Source organism: Triticum aestivum, chromosome 4B (assembly GCF_018294505.1).
Source record: "Triticum aestivum cultivar Chinese Spring chromosome 4B, IWGSC CS RefSeq v2.1, whole genome shotgun sequence".
Classification (NCBI taxonomy): domain Eukaryota; kingdom Viridiplantae; phylum Streptophyta; class Magnoliopsida; order Poales; family Poaceae; genus Triticum; species Triticum aestivum.
Window position 1 is genome coordinate 301,396,474 of NC_057804.1, and position 19,321 is coordinate 301,415,794.

Sequence of the window (19,321 nt, forward strand, 5' to 3'; positions counted from 1 at the left end):
GACTTCTTGAAATATTATCTTGGGGTGCCTTGGGCATCCCCAAGCTTGAACTTTTGTGTCTCCTTAATTCCTCTCATACCATGGTTTCTCTTTTTATTAAAAGCTTCATCCACACCAAACTCAACAAGAACTCGTGAGATAGGTTAGTATAAACCAATGCAAAACCTTATCATTTTCTACTGTAACTAATCACTGAAATTATTATTCAACATGGCATACAAAATGTCTCTGCATATTTAATACTCCTATCCTCAAATAGAATCATTAAACAAGCAAACATAAGCAAACAATGCAAACATAACAACAATCGGCCAAAACAGTATAGTCTGTAAAGAATGCAAGATTCATCATACTCCTAACTCGAAAAATTATGAGAAAAATACTAGCTGTAGAAGATTTTTCAGAGCTCATTATGCAAAAAGTTTCAACATTATATCATGCTCTGACTTTTCTTGGGAATTTTGCAACAGCGGCAAACTTTCTGTTTTGAAACAGCAACATGTATACTAGCAAAATAAGCATGGTAAAGGCTATCCTTGACATTTTTGTTGAAAATAAAGATGCAAAACATTATTCTAAATAACAGCAAGCAAATACTAATCAAAGAAAATGACGCTCCAAGCAAAACACATATCATGTGGTGAATAAAAATATAGCTCCAAGTAAAGTTACCAATGAACGAAGACGAAAGAGGGGATGCCTTGCGGGGCATCCCCAAGCTTAGGCTCTTTGTCGTCCTTGAATATTACCTTGGGGTGCCTTGGGCATCCCCAAGCTTAGGTTCTTGCCACTCTTTATTCCATAGTCCATCGAATCTTTACCCAAAACTTGAAAACTTCACAACACAAAACTCAACAGAAAACTCGTAAGCTCTGTTAGTATAAGAAAATAAAACCACCACTTAGGTACTGTAATGAACTCATTCTAAATTCATATGGGTGTAATATCTAATTTATGCTAACTTCTCTATGGTTCATACCCTCCGAAACTACTCATAGATTCATCAAAATAAGCAAACAACACATAGAAAACAGAATCTATCAAAAACAGAACAGTCTGAAGTAATCTGTATCAAACATATACTTCTGGAACTCCAAAATTCCTACCAAATTAGGAAGTCCTAATAAATTTGTGTAACAATCCATAGCAAAAGGAATCAAATCATAATCACGTTTATGTGAATTACAAAAACTAATTTACTAGGTGCAAAAGTTTCTGATTTTCAGCAGGATCAACACAACTATCACTGTAAGCTATCCTAAAGGTTTTACTTGGCACTTTATTGAAACAAAAGATAGAAAAAATGATTACTACAGTAGCATAATCATGTGGACACACAAAAACATTAAGGGTAAATATTGGGTTGTCTCCCAACAAGCGCTTTTCTTTAATGCCTTTCTAGCTAGGCATGATGATGACAATGATGCTCACATAAAAGATAAGAATTGAAACATAAAGAGAGCATCATGAAGGATAAGACTAGCACATTTAAGCCTAACCCAGTTCCTATGCATAGGGATTTTGTGAGCAAACAACTTATGGGAACAATAATCAACTATCATAGGATGGCAAAACAAACATAACTTCAAGATTTTCAACTCATAGAGAGGAAACTTGATATCATTACAAGCATATGTTCCTCCATCATAATAATTTTCAGTAGTATCATGGATGAATTAAACAATATAACCAGCACCTAAAGCATTCTTTTCATGATCTACAAGCATAGAAAATTTACTACTCTCCACATAAGTGAATTTCTTCTCATGAATAATAGTGGGAGCAAACTCAACAAAATAATTATCATGTGAGGCATATATAATCCAATTGAAAACTAAAATCATGATGACAAGTTTCATGGTTATCATTATTCTTAATAGCATACAAGTCATCACAATAATCATCATAGATAGCAACTTTGTTCTCATAATCAATTGGAACCTCTTCCGAAATAGTGGAATCATTACTAAATAAAGTTGACACTCTTCCAAATCCACTTTCATATTCATCACAATAAGATTCAACATCCTCCAAAATAGAGGGATCACTACTTCCTAAAGTTGACACTCTTCCAAACCCACTTTCATCAATATAATCATCATAAATAGGAGGCATGCTTTCATCAAAATAAATGTTCTCATCAAAACTTGGGGGACAAAAAATATCATCTTCATCAAACATAGCTTCCCCAAGCTTGTGGCTTTGCATATCATTAGCATTATGGATATTCAAGGAATTCATACTAACAACATTGCAATCATGTTCATCATACAAAGATTTAGTATCAAACATTTTATAAACTTCTTCTTCTAGAACTTGACCACAATTTTCCTTTTCATCATACTCACGAAAGATATTAAAAAGATGAAGCGTATGAGACAAACTCAAATCCGTTTTTTTTGTAGTTTTCTTTTATAAACTAAACTAGTGATAAAACAAGAAACAAAAAGATTCGATTGCAAGATCTAAAGATATACCTTCAAGCACTCACCTCCCGGGCAACGGCGCCAGAAAAGAGCTTGATGTCTACTACACAACCTTCTTCTTGTAGACGTTGTTGGGCCTCCAAGTGCAGAGGTTTGTAGGACAGTAGCAAATTTCCCTCAAGTGGATGACCTATGGTTTATCAATCCGTGGGAGGCGTAGGATGAAGATGGTCTCTCTCAAACAACCCTACAACCAAATAACAAAGAGTCTCTTGTATCCCCAACACACCCAATACAATGGTAAATTGTATATGTGCACTAGTTCGGTGAAGAGATGGTGATACAAGTGCAATATGGATAGTAGATATAGGTTTTTGTAATCTGAAATAATAAAAACAGCAAAGTAACTAATGATAAAAGTGAGCGTAAACGGTATTGCTATGATAGGAAACAAGGCCTAGGGTTCATACTTTCACTAGTGCAAGTTCTCTCAACAATAATAACATAGATAGATCATATAACAAGCCCTCAACATGCAACAAAGAGTCACTCCAAAGCCACTAATAGCGGAGAACAAACGTAGAGATTATGGTAGGGTACGAAACCACCTCAAAGTTATTCTTTCGGATCAATCTATAAAAGAGTTCATACTAGAATAACACCTTAAGATACAAATCAACCAAAACCCTAATGTCACCTAGATACTCCATTGTCACCTCAAGTATCCGTGGGCATGATTATACGATATGCATCACACAATCTCCGATTCATCTATTCAACCAACACAAAGTACTTCAAAGAGTGCCCCAAAGTTTCTACCGGAGATTCAAGATGAAAACGTGTGCCAACCCCTATGCATAGGTTCATGGGCGGAACCCGCAACTTGATCACCAAAACATACATCAAGTGGCATGTGATATCCAAGTGTTCTGAAATCCTTAAAGACTCAATCCGATAAGATAACTTCGAGAGGAAAACTCAATTTATCACAAGAGAGTAGAGGGGGAGAAACATCATAAGATCTAACTATAATAGCAAAGCTCGCGATACATCAAGATCGTGCCATAGAGAGAACACAAGAGAGAGAGAGAGATCAAACACATAGCTACTGGTACATACCCTCAGCCCCGAGGGTGAAGTACTCCCTCCTCGTCATGGAGAGCGCCGGGATGATGAAGATGGCCACCGGTGAGGGATTCCCCCTCCGGCAGGGTGCCGAAACGGACTCCCGAGAGGTTTTTGGTGGCTATAGAGGCTTGTGGCGGCGGAACTCCCGATCTATCTTCGTCTTTGATGTTTTTAGGGTATGTGGACTTATATAGGCGAAAGAAGTCGGTCGGGGGAGCCTCGAGGTGCCCAGGAGACAGGGGGCGCGCCCAGGGGGTGGGCGTGCCCTCCTATCTCCTGGCTTCCTCGAACCTTCCCTGGCTTGAACTCCAAGTCTCCCGGATCATATCCTTTCCAAAAATCACGCTCCCGAAGGTTTCATTCCGTCTGAACTCCGTTTGATATTCCTTTTCTTCGAAGTACTGTAACAGGCAATAAAACAGCAATATGGGCTGGGCCTTCGGTTAGTAGGTTAGTCCAAAAACTAATATAAAAGTGTATAATAAATCCCGTAAACATCCAAAATAGATAATAAAATAGCATGAATGCTTCATAAATTATAGATACGTTGGAGACATATCATGGTCCCACTGTGAAAATGATCATTATGCCCTTAAACCTTATCAGCCCCCTACGAGAGAGAAGTACTTCCGACAAATCTTTTCGAGAGCAGTCCACACTTCTTCCCGAAGTATTCTTCATCCCCAGGCAAGCCACAACAGCCACTTGCATGATGATTTTGCGGTAGCCATGGTTTTCAAGTTGAATATTTAAATAAGATGTGCATGTTAATATTTCCATGAATGCTTTATATGCTTATGGATCCATGCTTGTTCTTATGACATGATTATTTTCATCTAGTTGGTTACATGCTTGCTTGCTAATATTGTTATCACGTTCTATCCTGGTAGTTATTTTCCCGATGATAGTGGTCATACGATGTTCATATTAGTGCTATGCTTTGTTATACTTGTGCTATTCGAGATCATCGTTATGCCATGTTCATTTGCATCCGGTAGAGTAAATGCTTTATTTTTATTGATGTTAAGATGAACGTTCTAAATGGTTTTGGTATCCATCCATGCTCATGTTGATTTCATGATCATATGCATTGTTCTTCCATCATGTTATTCTGTTATGACTTAGCGGTTCCTCGTTTCAAGTTTAACCGGACTTTAGTCGAACTTGAACACATCTTGGCTGGGTCATAGTGCCACCGTATCGAGCTTACCAAAGTGCAACCACACTTGCCTCTTATGGGGAGACTCATTCTCAGTTTATTGTCATGCCTCTCATCAGTGCCTCCAACTAGGGAAGGTTATGGGCACGCGCTACCCTGATCAGGTAGGCGGACATAAGCCTTGTGGGTCCGTAGTTGTTTTGGTACCATGTGCCCGTTTGGGACCGTTCGTTTTGCCACGATGGTGTCCATTGGGTGTCACGAGGTGACATCGGGGTCACCCATGACTTAGCCCAAAGGGGAGTTGGTCGGAGTGGTCGGGAGAGTGTCATGGCAATAGATTGGTTCTGTCAGAACGCCGTTGGTTCACCCGAATGGGAGTACGAGGCAATGAGTTCTGTGGTGTGGGTACAGTGTGCTAACCTCTGCAGACTGTGTATAATCTACCGATAGCCGCGTCCTCAGTCAGGGATGCAAGTTCGTAGTAGTTCACGCTATGATTCAACAATAATAATAACCTGACTTAATAACAACCCTGGTTTGACGAGGAAAGAAGTTGGTTGATCTTTACGTGGTCATGCGAGGGTCACAATGGTATTCTTGATAATGATGAGGTGATCTTGTGAGGATCCCAACGGTATTCTTGATACTAATGAGGTGATCTTGTGAAGATCCGGATGGTATTATTGATAATGATTGAAGTGATCTCGTGACCATGCTGGTAAGTAAGAGTGGCATATCTAGGGTGGTTACGAGGTAACCCCCGAACAGAGTAAGTTGGTCCATGTTATTTTAAACATGTTGCATGCTAGTACCATCATTATTCATGTCTCGAATCATATGTTCATGCCATGCTGATAATGTCCTAGCGGTATCATGTTCATCTTGTACATGCCATGTTGTTCTAGTTGTATCATGCTCATCATTGCGAAAATGAAAATGCCATGTTGTTGTTTGTATTGATTGTTGTTGGTTGTTGTGAGCTTGCAAGTACATTCAATGTACTGACATGGCATGCCATGCCAGTTTGCAGGTCATGCTTTGTCTGTTGCTTAATTGTCGTGGATCCCGAATTTGCGAGCTAGGCTAAGCGTTCCAGCCAGAGTTCCTGTGGAGTGGAGTCCATCCTCGTCATTGTTCATTGTTCCACTGCTAGTAGTTATTCCGCTGCTTTGAGTTGTTTATCTGCTTGCATAGAGCAACCATGGCAGACGTAACGTCGTCATGCCGATGTAACCCCCTATTATGTCGGAACACTTATATCCATATCGATTGTAATAAAGAGTTGATATGTTCTATGCAAAGCAGTGTCGTATTCCAGAAGACTTATCTCTATGCTGGAATACGGGGTGTTCCGGTCTCTCTGAGCCGGGGTGCCACACATAGCCACCGTGCAAAGCTTGAAGATGAAGCAACAAAAGTTGAAGGCTGAGCAAAACATCCTTAATGATAGATGGACAAAAGTCCTGGCAGCCGAAGAGGGGTACGACTACCAACAGCAAACAAAAAGCTACCAAAGCGGAAACTACTGCCGCAATTAAATGATGAGGCCCTTGCACCCACACCACAAAGATATACACAAGCAGACAGCCCGATCGCCCCCCTCAAGGAAGGGATAGGTCGTCTGGAGAGACCGAACACCCATCCGCTCCCTGATACGTCTCCAACGTATCTATAATTTCTGATTGTTCCATGCTGTTATATTATCATTCTTGGATGTTTTACAATCATTTTATAGACATTTTATATCATTTTTTGGTACCAACATATTGACATAGTGCCAAGTGCCAGTTGTTGTTTTCTCCATGTTTTTTACATCGCAGGAAATCAATATCAGACGGAGTTCAAATGCCACGCAACTTCACGATGATTTTTTATGAACCAAAAGGAAGAAGTGGGGACCTGGTGGCACCTGGGGGGAGTCCGCCTCTTTGCTCTATAAATACCCCAATATTCCAGAAATCCTTGGGGAGGCGATGAAATATTCATCCAGCCGCCGCAGAGTCCAGAACCACCAGATCCAATCTAGACACCATCACACAGGGGTTCACCACTTCCATTTGCGCCTATCAGATTATGCATGAGTAGTTTTTTGTAGACCTACGGGTCCGTGGTTAGTAGCTAGGTGGCTTCCTCTCTCTTTCTCTCTTGATTATCAATACAATGGTCTCTTGGAAATCCATATGATATAAGTCTTTTGGCGGTGTGTTTGTTGGGATCCGATGAACTTTGAGTTTATGATCAGATCTATGTTTTTATCCACGAAAGTTATTTTAGTCTTCTTTGATCTCTTATATGCATGATTTCTTATAGCCTCGTATTTCTTCTCCAATATTTGGCTTTTGTTTGTCCAACTTATTCTATTTATCTTGCAATGGAAGAGGTGCTTTGTAGTGGGTTCGATCTTACGGTACTTGATCCCAGTGACAGAAAGGGAACCGACACATATGTATCATTGCTACTAAGGAGAACAAGATGAGATCTATATCTGCCGCAATAGATAAATGGATCTCATCTACATCATGTCATCGTTCTTATTACATTACTCCGTTTTCTCATGAACTTAATACACTAGATGCATGCTGGATAGCGGTCGATGTGTGGAGTAATAGTAGTAGATGCAGGTAGGAGTCGGTCTACTAATCTTGGACGTGATGCCTATATAATGATCATTGCCTGGATATCGTCATAATTATTTGAAGTTCTATCAATTCCCCGACAGTAATTGTTTTCCCACCGTTTGCTATTTTCCTCGAGAGAAGCCACTAGTGAAACCTACGGCCCACGGGTCTCTTTTCATCATACTAGATGACCCGTTGCGCCAATGGCGCAAAGGCCGAGTGTAATCCAAGTATTGGAAGAGCGTGCATTAACATATTGTTGTTCGAAAAGCATAGCTCATGATACTATATGCAGCAAGCAAGCGATAGTCATACGCACATGATTGTCATGGTTTGTTTTACGTAAGATCAAAAATGATGCACTAACTCATGTAGCAAAGGATTCTTGTGATCTGTTTAGATTGGATAGACAATCATGCAGAGGCCTTTGGACGTGCAGTTGAAGACGAAAACATATATTTCATTTATCATGATTGTTTCAAAAGCATACCATACAACAGTCTAAGCAGCAAATAACCGATAGCTAAATGCACGGGATGGTCTTAGGGGATTACATAAGATCCAAAAGTATGATAAACACAAAAGTCTTGGTAGACATTTATACTAATATTAAGTTATATAACAAGGGGCTTTTGCAGTTTGCTTATATTGAGTAGACGATCAAGCACAGTCCCTTGGAAGTGCATTTGATGGTGAAAGCATATGATTGCCCTTTGTTCATGTGTGCCTGACGAAAGAAGTTGCTCCAGCCTTTAGTGATGATGGCCCTTTTGTCAACACCATTGATAAAGCGGGTTGTGACAATGGTAGTTCCATCTCCAGTAGTGATTGGCAGTTCACCACGGTCAGCATCCATGTGTGGGAGAAGGGAACCCGTAGAAAATGAAATGCTAAAGTATTGAAAATAACAGTAAAGATTAGTTACTATATCATTTTATACCATGCTAATGTATGAAATTGGACAGGGCAATTGCAAAGGATTACCATTATTTTGTCGTCTGTTGCAAATGTTTCTGTCATGTGGCACACATAGTAGCAATCAGGCGTGGTGGTGCCGCGGATGATCTTTTGCATTCTACGAACATATGGTCATAGAGCTTAACTGTGTTGCCCCACACAATGTGGCGACTAAACTCATCTAAGTAATGGATGCAAGGCTCACCTATGTTAAATTGTATAAAGCTATATCTTTTAGAAGTTGTTGTGAGAGTTGTTGGAATGAGAAGAGTAATGTAGCTCTTACCACGGAGAATAAACTTTCCTGGCTTTAGATGTATTTATTGCCTTTGAACTTTTGGATTGAGCTTACTTTGCATGGGCGATGAATATACTCGTATGGCTTATTATGCTTGCGACACAACAGTTCGCATATGATGAGTAGATAAGGAGATCATGGTAAGAGTTTGCAATAGCAAATAGAGGACAACATAAACAAACAAAAGACCTATTGAATCAGGGGCGTCACACATGTACTTGCAGGGGCGCTGGACTCACCAGCTCAAAGGAATCGATCATGATTTTTTTGAAAAGATTAACATTTTTCGTGCCTATGAACTAAGCCTAGCTTTCCTATGAGGCAAGCAACCAGAAACTCTAGCCGCGCCAAGAGAGCCAATCCTTCAGGCATCGTCTATCGGCGGCCCCCCTCCACCGTCGACCACTTGGTCGTTGGTGGTGAGGGGGGTCACCGAACCCCCCCCCCCTCTAACCATCCAATCACAGGTTGGTTCACGCTTTATTTGGACACTTGATAATTTGCCCCTCTTTACATTAGGTTAGATGATTTTCCATGCTTTTTCCTTTTCCTATAGATAATATGCCCCTTTTAGTTACTTTAATGATTTTCATATTTTTATCCCTATTTTCACCATGTGAAACTACTCCACTGCCTCTATGCTAAATACAAAACTCTATCATAATGTCCTTCCCCGTGGTTTACTGTATTTCTGGCAAACTGGAGGACTTCAAAGAGGACGACCCTGCATTAGAGCATCTACAACCGGACCCTACATATCCGCCCAAACATCCGAGCGGGCTGCCTGGCCACTACCCGGGTGCAAAACTGTCATCCAACCGAACATGTCAAATACGGCTCAAATGCCTAGACTGGACGGCAACCTCCATATCCAGTCCATATCCTGGGAGAATATGGGAATGCGTCTGCCACGTCGTATCCTGCCCACCCACCGGGGCGAACCCGATCCCACATATATTCAACCAGCCTGTACTCTGGACAAAACGCTAACTGCATTCCACTCCACTCCATTCCACCGCACCCTCTCTACTTCCCCTCCACCCCAAACTCCCTTCAGGCGATCTCCGGCATGGCGGATAGCGGATCTAAGTCCAATGCATCTTGATCAGTTGACTGGAAACTCGTCCCACGCGGCCTCTAGGAGGAGATGGTTGTTCGCATTGTGCTTCGCCGATCTCGGCAAGAGTCTGCCCAACATTGCTCGGACTCCATCTAGCGGGAATCCATTGCGTCCACCCAAATGACGCATGGATCCGGTGCAAGGCGCGTCGCCACTGCCTCACTGGAGGTGGTGCGATCTGTCTGGTGGCCGAACGCTGTGGCCGCACTTCCTCTCCACCCAGCCATAAAAGGAAAAAACCGTTATGAGGGGTCTTAAACCCTCACCTCAATCTCAAAAATGGAATTGAAAAGCTCCAATTGAGGAGCACAACTAGCTGTTGGACATGGACACTACCGAAACAATAATGACGGTCACCGGCGAAAATTTAGAATTGTTTTACGTTACATGTAATTGCACGAATTTGATGATTTGCAAATGGGGTATCCGATTGTGGAAACAATTTTTGAGTGTTAATCAATCACTGTTTGCGGACACATTCGAACATGTCTGTGGACCTTTAGAGAAGGATTTTGATACTTGTGGAAGTATATGCTCTTGTATTAAGATAAGTGGGAATAAATTTGATGAAACAATAAAGATTATACCAGTTACATAAAGTACAAATTAGCACCAAAGATAAATTTACAACCGTGCCATTGTCGCAAAAAACCACACTCTGGAGTCTGGACATATAACGCCGGAGATAACCACGTGGTGGACTGTTAGCCTTGATTCCATCGACCAGTTCATCCTCTTACTCTCCCCACTGTACTCGAGAAAGGACCTGGTGGAGGCGGCTCACGCTAGGCTCCATCTTCACAGCAGATCATGCTGTAGCTTGACGGGGGAGTGGCTCCCACTGCAGCTCGGAGGCACTGCGGCTCCAACTGCATCTTGGCAGCCCGACAGCTTGGAGGCGCAGCGCCGCAGCGGCTCCATCTTCATCTCGGCAGCCTGGCAGCTTCCGCTACAGCTCGAATCTGCGGAATCTGCAGATGGCGCTGCTATCACTCGTATCGACAAGCCAAATCCTCACGCTCCCTGCCAAAGGTGGCGTCTGTTCTGGCTGTGTGGAAGCCTGGCACTCCCTGAAGCTGGTGGCTTTCCACAGCAAGGGAGAAAATGGTAACACTATATCATAAAATGGAGTTCTGATTAAAAGTTTTAGTTACCAAATGAATTGTGCGAACTAATATTCACATGTACCCAGTAAAGGAAATTATAGTATCTAATTACCAAATATTCAACCATAGAAATGAGGCATGTCACCAAGCACAACTTAATTTTTTCAGAAATGCGCACAGCTCCTCAAATCTGGTCAAGATGTAAAAAACATTATCTATGGTCATTTTGAGTAAAATGTAGTTGAGTGAAAAAGGCAAAAGTAGAAGCAAAACAATATATCACTGAACTAAGCGAGGGAAAGATCATCATGGTCATGGACCTTTTAAGGAGAGGCTTTGGATTGTAAGGAATAAATCTTTCTTACAAGAATGTTGCGCTGGTCAAATCGCCCACCTTGTGTCGTTGCTGCCGGCACCGTCGACATTGATGTACATGTACTCCACGACGGTGCTGCTGCCTCTGATAATCCGCACAAGAACCCATCACTGTGGATGCTCACACGAGCTATTGGCATCAAATTAGGAATCATTGTATATAGTTTTTCAAACTATAAGCTTATAAAAAAGCAAATACATCAAAACCAACATAGCAGCCAAAGGTTGCAACCATAGCCTAAGGAAGAGAAGAAACAACCTAGCCGGAGCATACCTGCAAGCCAATACGTCACCTGATATATATGTGCAGGGTTGTTTCTAAAGCACCAAAAGTTTACTTCCCCAATATCTATAGGAAAATGCATATATATTATTGTAAATAAAAAATCATATGTTAGGTTTCATATGGGTGATAAGCAGGAAACCTCCTTGAAGCATCCTAGTTAAGCATTCTTCCTATTTTACCATTACAGAAGAAATACTTGCATTTCACGAAATTTGAATCATAGTTTGCTTGAGTTGATAGGTTTGCAAATAGAGAAAATTGCTTCTATACCATCGACAATCTCAACAATGGCTGATTTGCCATCCAACAAAGCTCCAGTGCTTATATACCAGACACGAACAAATTCTATTGCTTATATACCACTAGCAGTTAGTCTAGCGTTATCTCACACCGGTAAGTGGCCAAAATGATTATTCTGCCCTCAATGGCAAATAAGCAAACTGTGAAACATGTCCAAAAAAAATTTGACAGCAGTCCCCCTCTATTTTCAACATTCCAGCAAATATATAGTGACTATCTAACAATTCCAGCATACAAATATTTCGAGCAATAGAGTAATACTCAAGAAAATCCACACCATTTAGAAGAGATTCAGCAAGCAACGTATTAAATCTTACACAATCAGTACCAAGTTAACATCATCCAGAACCAAAATACCACAACCAAAATATGTTGTTCACACAAGCAAGTCTCTAAATAAAATAGCATGCAAATGAGGAGGTGCAATACATAAATAATATGCGAGATTTTAGAGAATTTCACAGTTTCAACTTTTTTTTGCTTCGACTGGCCATTGCTTGGCTGTTAGGTGCAGCTCTCTTCTTGCTTTGAGTGCCCATTGCGGGGCTGTCAGGCGCAGCAGATATGACCTTTGATCTGCATCAATTTTTTTGATTACATACTATGGTACACTCACAGAATATAGAGATCTCCAGAATATAAGTAAATTTGGTGCAGTTTTCATACCTTCTAGATTTAGTAGTCTTCGATGATGTCGACTTGGCAACATCGTCTTCAATTGCATCACTTGAACATGAAAGTAGAGCTAGTGCAGTTTCATTTTCTCTTGGACATGGAAGCAGAGGTAGTGTACCATCAGTTGCTTGATCTGATGTTGTACAAATAGCTTTTGTAATGGGTTTTTTCTTTCTTTTGTCCCTGCATGAGTTTCATATATTAGCTTAAGTAAGACAAGAGTCAGGTGGAACAGAAATCTCATATTGATATAGCAAGTACCTTTTTTGCTTTGCTACTTCTGCATAGGCTTCTAGTGCTTCAGGAGCAGCATCTTTGCAGCTTTGCCATCTATGTCCATAAGCTTTGCAAATTGAACACTGGTGATGGCCTTTCTTTCCCTTTCCCTTGCTATTCTCAGCACCACTTTTGTGCCTCTGCACCTTTGGCCTCCAGGGGCCCTCCTAAGGATTGGGGGATTCAAGAAGAATTCTTTGTTCACACTAGGCCATTGAGACATGTCAGTTAGGCCAGGAAGAATAGGAGCATAAGCTGCAACGAACTTGGCAACGCTGTAACAATCATCAACGAAGTCTTCTATTGTGACCCCCCTAATTCCAGTAATAAAGCTAATTGCATGTTTGCAAGGCTTCCCAGAGACTTGAAATGCCCTGCATGTGCATGTCCTATTTGCTAGATCAGTGACGTGGCACTTGCCACCTAGTGCAACACTCTCACTCACCTCTGCAATCATGTCATCTATTCTCTCATATTCAATGTCCAGCCCCCTGCTTATGTCATTCAACTCCTTCATGACACTTGGAAGTATACGTCGACCTTGAAATTTTCTAGCTACCCTTCTCCTCTTCTCAAACTTGACAGTAATCTTTCTCCTGATCTTGTCCATGAGCTGAAACAACATGAGACCTTTGTGCTTGCGGATCTAGTTGTTGAAACACTCGGCCAAATTATTTGTCACATAATCCACTTTTGAGGAGGTTGAATATTTGCTCCTTGACCATAGCCTGCTGTGGTACTTGTTTAAATATGCTATTGCAGCAGCCTTTTTCTCCTCTATGGCTGCCATGTGATAGTCAAACCCTCGAGGAGTCCATGAATAAGCAGCTGGCCACAAATGATCATCAAAAACTTTACCATGAAACTTTTTCTTGAAGTTCACAACCAAATGTCCCATGCATTCTCTATGTTCTGCATACCCAAAGACCTGTTCGATTGCAGTGTCAATCCCTTTTCCCGCATCTGAACATATAGCTAGACCAGGGGGAGAGCCAATAGCATCACGAAGCTTCTCCAAAAACCACACCCAACTTTCAGTAGTTTCTGAGTCAATAACTCCATAGACTACAGGATACAACCAATTGTGCCCATCAACGGCACAAGCAGCAGCTAATTGGCCTTTGTACTTGCCTGTCAAATGAGTGCTATCTATCGCCAAGTAAGGTCTACAGCCAGCCAAGAATCCATCGCACAAAGGCTTCAGCCCAACAAACATCCGTATGAAATATTTTTTCTGATCATACTCCATGTGGTCAATCGCAACTATGCTTCCAGGAGACCTCTTCTCAACCTCAGCTTTCCAAGCATATAGCTTGTCAAAAGAATCATCCCAGTCACCAAACAACTTAGCCATTGCTAGCCCTTTGCCACGGAATACTTTCATGTATTGGACGTTGATCTTGTACTTGTCATGTAGCCTCCTCCGTAACTCCATCGGCCGAACACTAGGATCTTCTTTTACCCAGTCCATGACTTTCTCACACACCCATGCCTTTGAAGCATTTTTCTGCTTCTTTTTCTTCTTTGCGCTAGAACAAGTGTGCTCCTGCACATGAACTTTGACCTGCATTAAATAAACAATGGAAAAAACTAGTGTCAGTCAACTCCATTTTATAACAAAAGATCACTCAACAAAATTATGCGACTAACACACCTCCATAGTTTCTTGGTCATCCAACCTCCCAACATGAATTCTCCATTTACAATCCGTCTTCTTTGCCCGGCGACAATAAGCCCTGAATCGAGTAGGTTCACCTTTTTCAACCTTGAATTTGAACTCTTTCTTTACAGCATATGTAGCAATTGCCAACCTAAACTCTTCAATGTTGGGGTACTTTGCGCCAACATGCATTGGCGGGTTTTCTTTGTCATAAGCATTTTCTGGAATAGCATCCGGTCTAGCATCTTCTGCAACCCATTCCTCATCATCACTGCTATCCTCAACATAATCATTATTTGGTATATCTTTTTCTTTGACCTCATCATCACTATCGGAACCAACACTGCCAATTGAGTACTGGTCCTCCTCATCTACACCAACATGTTCATATTCTTCATGCGGATTGTCAAGATATGTATCTGTTAGGCATACACTAGCTTCATCAATGACGCTACTTGGTTGACTAGGCAGTGCTATAGATGGTGTTTGGTTCGAAGGAGTACATGGAACATCAACATTATCACTTCTCTCGGAATATTTGATGATCAAATGGCCACTTCTATTCTGATCAAAACAGGCAAACATTTTCATGCATTCTTCATCATTTGACACAGAGATATTTTTGCCACTAATGGAATCAAAGTACTCAAGAAATATATTATCCTCTGAGCACAAATCAAAATTTCCGGCAATACAAGCCAGCAAATCCTTCATACTTGTCCTACTACCCTCAATAATCTGCCAACTAAATATCGAATCCCCAGTGATTTTGGTTCCACTGCCACAAACCTTCACCTCTACTGTATAGCTACAAGACTGGATCATCCTGTGGATGATGCAAACCATGTCAATTGTGCATTCTACTACCAAAAACTGCAGCAAAAAGGGATAGGGAGCCCGAGAAATTACCTAGCGCAAATAGCAGAGAGAGAGGTCGAGCCACATTCATCAGCTATGCCGTCCTCCTCGTCGGGCATGGAATTCTGGGGCAGATGGGCTGCTGCAAGTGCGCCCACAAAGGAGTTGATCTTGCGGAGGGCCTCGGCCGTCGGCGCCACTGCCCCACTCTCCACCTCGCCGGAATCCCCAATGCTAGGGTTCTGGGCAACATGGCCACTCGGAGAGGTTGGTGCTGCTGGGCCCCATGTGTTGGCCGTCGAAGACGTGGTGAGACGCGGTGGTACAGGCGCGGCGGCGATGGGGCCGTGCGACAAGGGCTGGGGAAGCGCTGGCGGCGGTTCCGCCATGAAGCGCCGCCTAGATAGCATCAGAGATGCGGTGGGCGAGAGACCTAGGGAAGCGCCAGCGACGATTCCACCATGATGCGGCACCGAAGGGGGGTGGGGGAGTGGCGGTGGGGGTTGTGGTGGCGCCGACGGGGGTTCCTCCATTGCGGCTCGCTGGAGGCCGGCGTTGCGTTGCGCGTGCGGATTGGGGATGGTCGGGGGGTGCGTGGAGTCGTGGGATGGGGAGGGTCGGGTGCGTGCGTGAGTTGTTGTTTTTTCTAAACTAAGGGTAAATTTGAAATTTGTGGGAAATCTAACAAGGAAAACGGACACTATCTAACGGCAGACTAACGGCAATGGCAAAAAAGCAATAGAATTTGTTCGTGTCTGGTATATAAGCACCGGAGCTTTGTTGGATGGCAAATGAGCCATTGCTGAGGTTGTCGATGGTATAGAAGCAATTTTCTCTTGCAAATATCCTTGAGAAGCAACAATTTGAATAGAGGGATGATCATGCACAGTTCAACCAAAATCACAGTTGCAAACGCCAGCCATATCGATATGGTCGTTGAGGAGAAACATTCTAACGGAGAAAGGCACACAAAAATCTGAAAGAAACAAAATCAAGCAGCAACTTGCCAGTTTGTAAAATTGGGAACAGAGCACACCATAGTGTGGCTTCGTATTGTTCCCACAAAAAAGGATAATAAAGCAATATGGCTGAAAAATGAATTTTTTCTACTTAGGGAAACTACTCGTAAGAGGTAAATGAAAAATATAAAATAGATGGACAATCATAGTTCTCTAATCCGAGACATGCATCTGTTATATGCCTCTATCAGTACACAGGAGGCAAGACATCAACAAAAGAAAGGAAAGAGGATTTGTGAGACTGTCACCAAGGTGAAAATAATAGTCATAGCGGAACAAAAAACATCATCTCCACATTTGATCTGAACCAAGGAAAGAAGTGGACTCCACATTTGATCTGAACCAAGGACAGAAGAGGATTACATGTAGTCAAAGAAGCATAGCACACAGAAATAAGTTAAAAGTATAAATTCAAGACCAGCAAGACAAAATAAAAATTAAATTAGCAAGGAATGGATTGTAAGAATAAGCCCATTTGGAATATAAATCACTTAAACTTCATGATGGAAAGAGAGAAAGCCATATATAAAGAAGCTACAAATGTTGATTTTGGGCAACATGTCATCAGGGACATACACACCTGTAACCAATGGAAACTCAAATAGTCAAACCATCTCAAGAAACCAGAATACCTTAGCTGACACTGAAAAGGTGAAATGATGTTGTTAAAATGACCCATAGTTTATTTTTTTAACTAATGACAAGAAGTTCTTGTGCATTATTGCAACTACATTCATAAGTTGTGGCCCTGCTAGACACTTCCAAAAGCACAAAGCAGATATTTAATAGACAGAAAATGACCCCACGTCCTCCAAAGGAAAGTTACGACATCACATGCTCGTCATAAAGAGAAAAGTTGTCACAACGTATAATTTGTGGGCATGTAATTGGCAAGAAGCCCATAACTTAACTCTCCCAATTCATCTAATGTACCAATAGTAATGGCATTAATACGAGTGAATCGCATAATCTGACTTCAGACTAACACCATGAATATGGTTCAATTAGCACACTCAATTAGTCCATCTAGAATACACAATGCTCAGTACTAACTCAAACCTTAGATCCGATTCACCGATTGTTGATCCTGAAATAAGGTACACACCACCTAACCTGTTTGTTTGCACTTAAAATGGCAATGTAACTTTTTAGCTCTATGTGTAGTGCCCAATCCTAGAATAGATTAAACAAGAGGAACTAATTAGCATATATTTTACTCAAGATTTGTACGGGTCCAGATTTAATTTCTTAGTTTAAACAACCAAACAGTAGAAAATAAGCTGTTAGTAGAATATTTCTGCAATGTTTGTAAAGTAGAGTACAAACTGCAAATCAACTAAGATATGAGACATACTGGATAAGATAGGATATAACTGAATGTATAAAACACCAAAGAGAAAATGTGGAGAACCAGGGGGTGTGGCAGTTCGGCCCGGGCATGACGCGGAGGTGGACGCACCAATATCAGCTGCTACTCCTTGAAGTGACAATGGGACATTCTCTGTGAATTTTCATAATCGAAGGAAAGCTAGAAAACATCAAACAAACTTACTACTTCAGATAAAGAAGATGAGAACTACCATGGCAATAATCTAATCTAACCTCCGTTCAATCATCAACAAACACATAGAAGTAGAAGCACGATAGAATCGGTTCACAAAAAATAAGAACTACCATACCACAATATCCTTGTGCAAGAGAATGCCAAATATCATGATTAGAAACCAGTAAGAATGATCGATAAAATAGTAATGATGTATTCTAAATTCATATATAAAGAAAATACAGTGCGGTGCATTTTCTATGATGAACTGTCTATATGAACTCAAAAGCATGTCATTAACTATATGCATCCCATCTCAACATGGAAGAAGTATTCCAAACATTTGATAGTGTAACTCTCCTACATCATATATATTTCCTAACGGATTAATGAAAGAGAGGTCAAACAGAATTACATCTTCTCCAGTCTTCAAAGTTGGAAGCACAACATGGATTAGATAAAATTCACGCTTTCAAATTTCTTTTGTCTCTAGAACTAATAAATCGATATCAACTCACCGCCAAAGATATAGCAACAAAATTGGAAATCTGGACACTACAAGCAAGATACAAAACAGATGTCACTATTATTTATGGTGCCATCATAAACCAGTAGGCACATCTGCTAGATTCTTATTTAGAAGTTGAGATGACACTATTATTTCTGGACGATATCAATATGCTACCTGCCTCACATGGAATAAGTGCTACAAAATCAGAATTCAGCCCAAACAGTCTCACTAATCCTTCAGCTACAAAGCAAGAAAAAAAGAGTGGCATGAGTAGTACAGCTAAAATCCGGAACAATAATATTTCTAGCACTAAGAACCTCTGAAAGCAAAATCGAAGACATAAGGACAAAAGTGCAATTATGTGTAACAGAGGCCGCACAACAGACATTAAAGTGGCACATTCTGAAATGACATCTTTAGGAACAAATTATGTGTAACCGAGGCCGCACAACAGACATTAAAGTGGCACATTCTTAAACCTGACATCTTTAGGACCAAATTACTCAGGGATAAAATCTGATAGAATATGAACTCCATGTATCCTATCCAAGCGGTAACTATAAAAGGGAGTATTTAACCAAAAACTACCACAATTCGCGGAAACGTGACAGAAAACTACCACTTTACGATTTTGTCCCGAAAACTACCACTTTTTTATTAATCCGTGACAAAAAACTACCAAGTGCGAAAACTGCTCGCTTTGCTTGGGTTAAACGCGAATCTGACTGCCCGATCCCACACATAAACGGGCTAAAAATGCAATCGGATCCCTAGTTTTTCTTCAAAAAAGCAATCGGGTCCTCCGCCTCCTTCTCCTCCTCGTCGCCGGCCTCCTCCTTCCCCAGCCGCTTGCCGCCGGCGGACGGGAACGGCTGCTGCTGCGGCGAGTCCACGTTGGCACGCTGGCGGGAGCGCGCGGGAGCGCGCGGGAGCGCGCGGGAGCGCGCGGCAGCGGGCATGGCGCGTGCGCGCGCAGAGCAAGCCGCAGGGCGTGGAAGAGGAG

The 19,321-nt window shown here is 41.6% G+C and overlaps 1 protein-coding gene and 2 long non-coding RNA genes across 3 annotated transcripts; all 3 read right to left on the minus strand.

Moving 5' to 3' along the window:
* Positions 1-10,674: 10,674 nt before the first annotated feature.
* Positions 10,675-11,005, minus strand: LOC123092041 (uncharacterized). The gene is made up of 2 exons (XR_006444133.1): positions 10,928-11,005; positions 10,675-10,822 (listed from the first exon to the last, which is right to left on the minus strand). It is a non-coding gene; the product is annotated as an uncharacterized lncRNA (long non-coding RNA).
* Positions 11,006-13,373: 2,368 nt separating this feature from the next.
* On the minus strand, positions 13,374-14,978 carry LOC123090086 (uncharacterized). Its single transcript, XM_044511549.1, has 2 exons — positions 14,382-14,978; positions 13,374-14,291 (listed from the first exon to the last, which is right to left on the minus strand). The coding sequence occupies exons 1-2, from the start codon at positions 14,976-14,978 to the stop codon at positions 13,374-13,376; spliced, it is 1,515 nt and encodes a 504-aa protein (XP_044367484.1).
* A 1,400-nt stretch (positions 14,979-16,378) lies between these two features.
* On the minus strand, positions 16,379-19,207 carry LOC123092040 (uncharacterized). Its single transcript, XR_006444132.1, has 2 exons — positions 16,845-19,207; positions 16,379-16,601 (listed from the first exon to the last, which is right to left on the minus strand). It is a non-coding gene; the product is annotated as an uncharacterized lncRNA (long non-coding RNA).
* Between the last annotated feature and the right edge of the window lie 114 nt (positions 19,208-19,321).

Bases quoted from the DNA above. Each gene is read 5' to 3' on its own strand.
- LOC123090086 (XM_044511549.1), bottom strand. From the start codon at position 14,978: ATGAAAATGTTTGCCTGTTTTGATCAGAATAGAAGTGGCCATTTGATC. The intron at 14,292-14,381 runs GTGTGTTAGTCG...TATTTAATGCAG, and splicing joins ATGACCAAGAAACTATGGAG to GTCAAAGTTCATGTGCAGGA.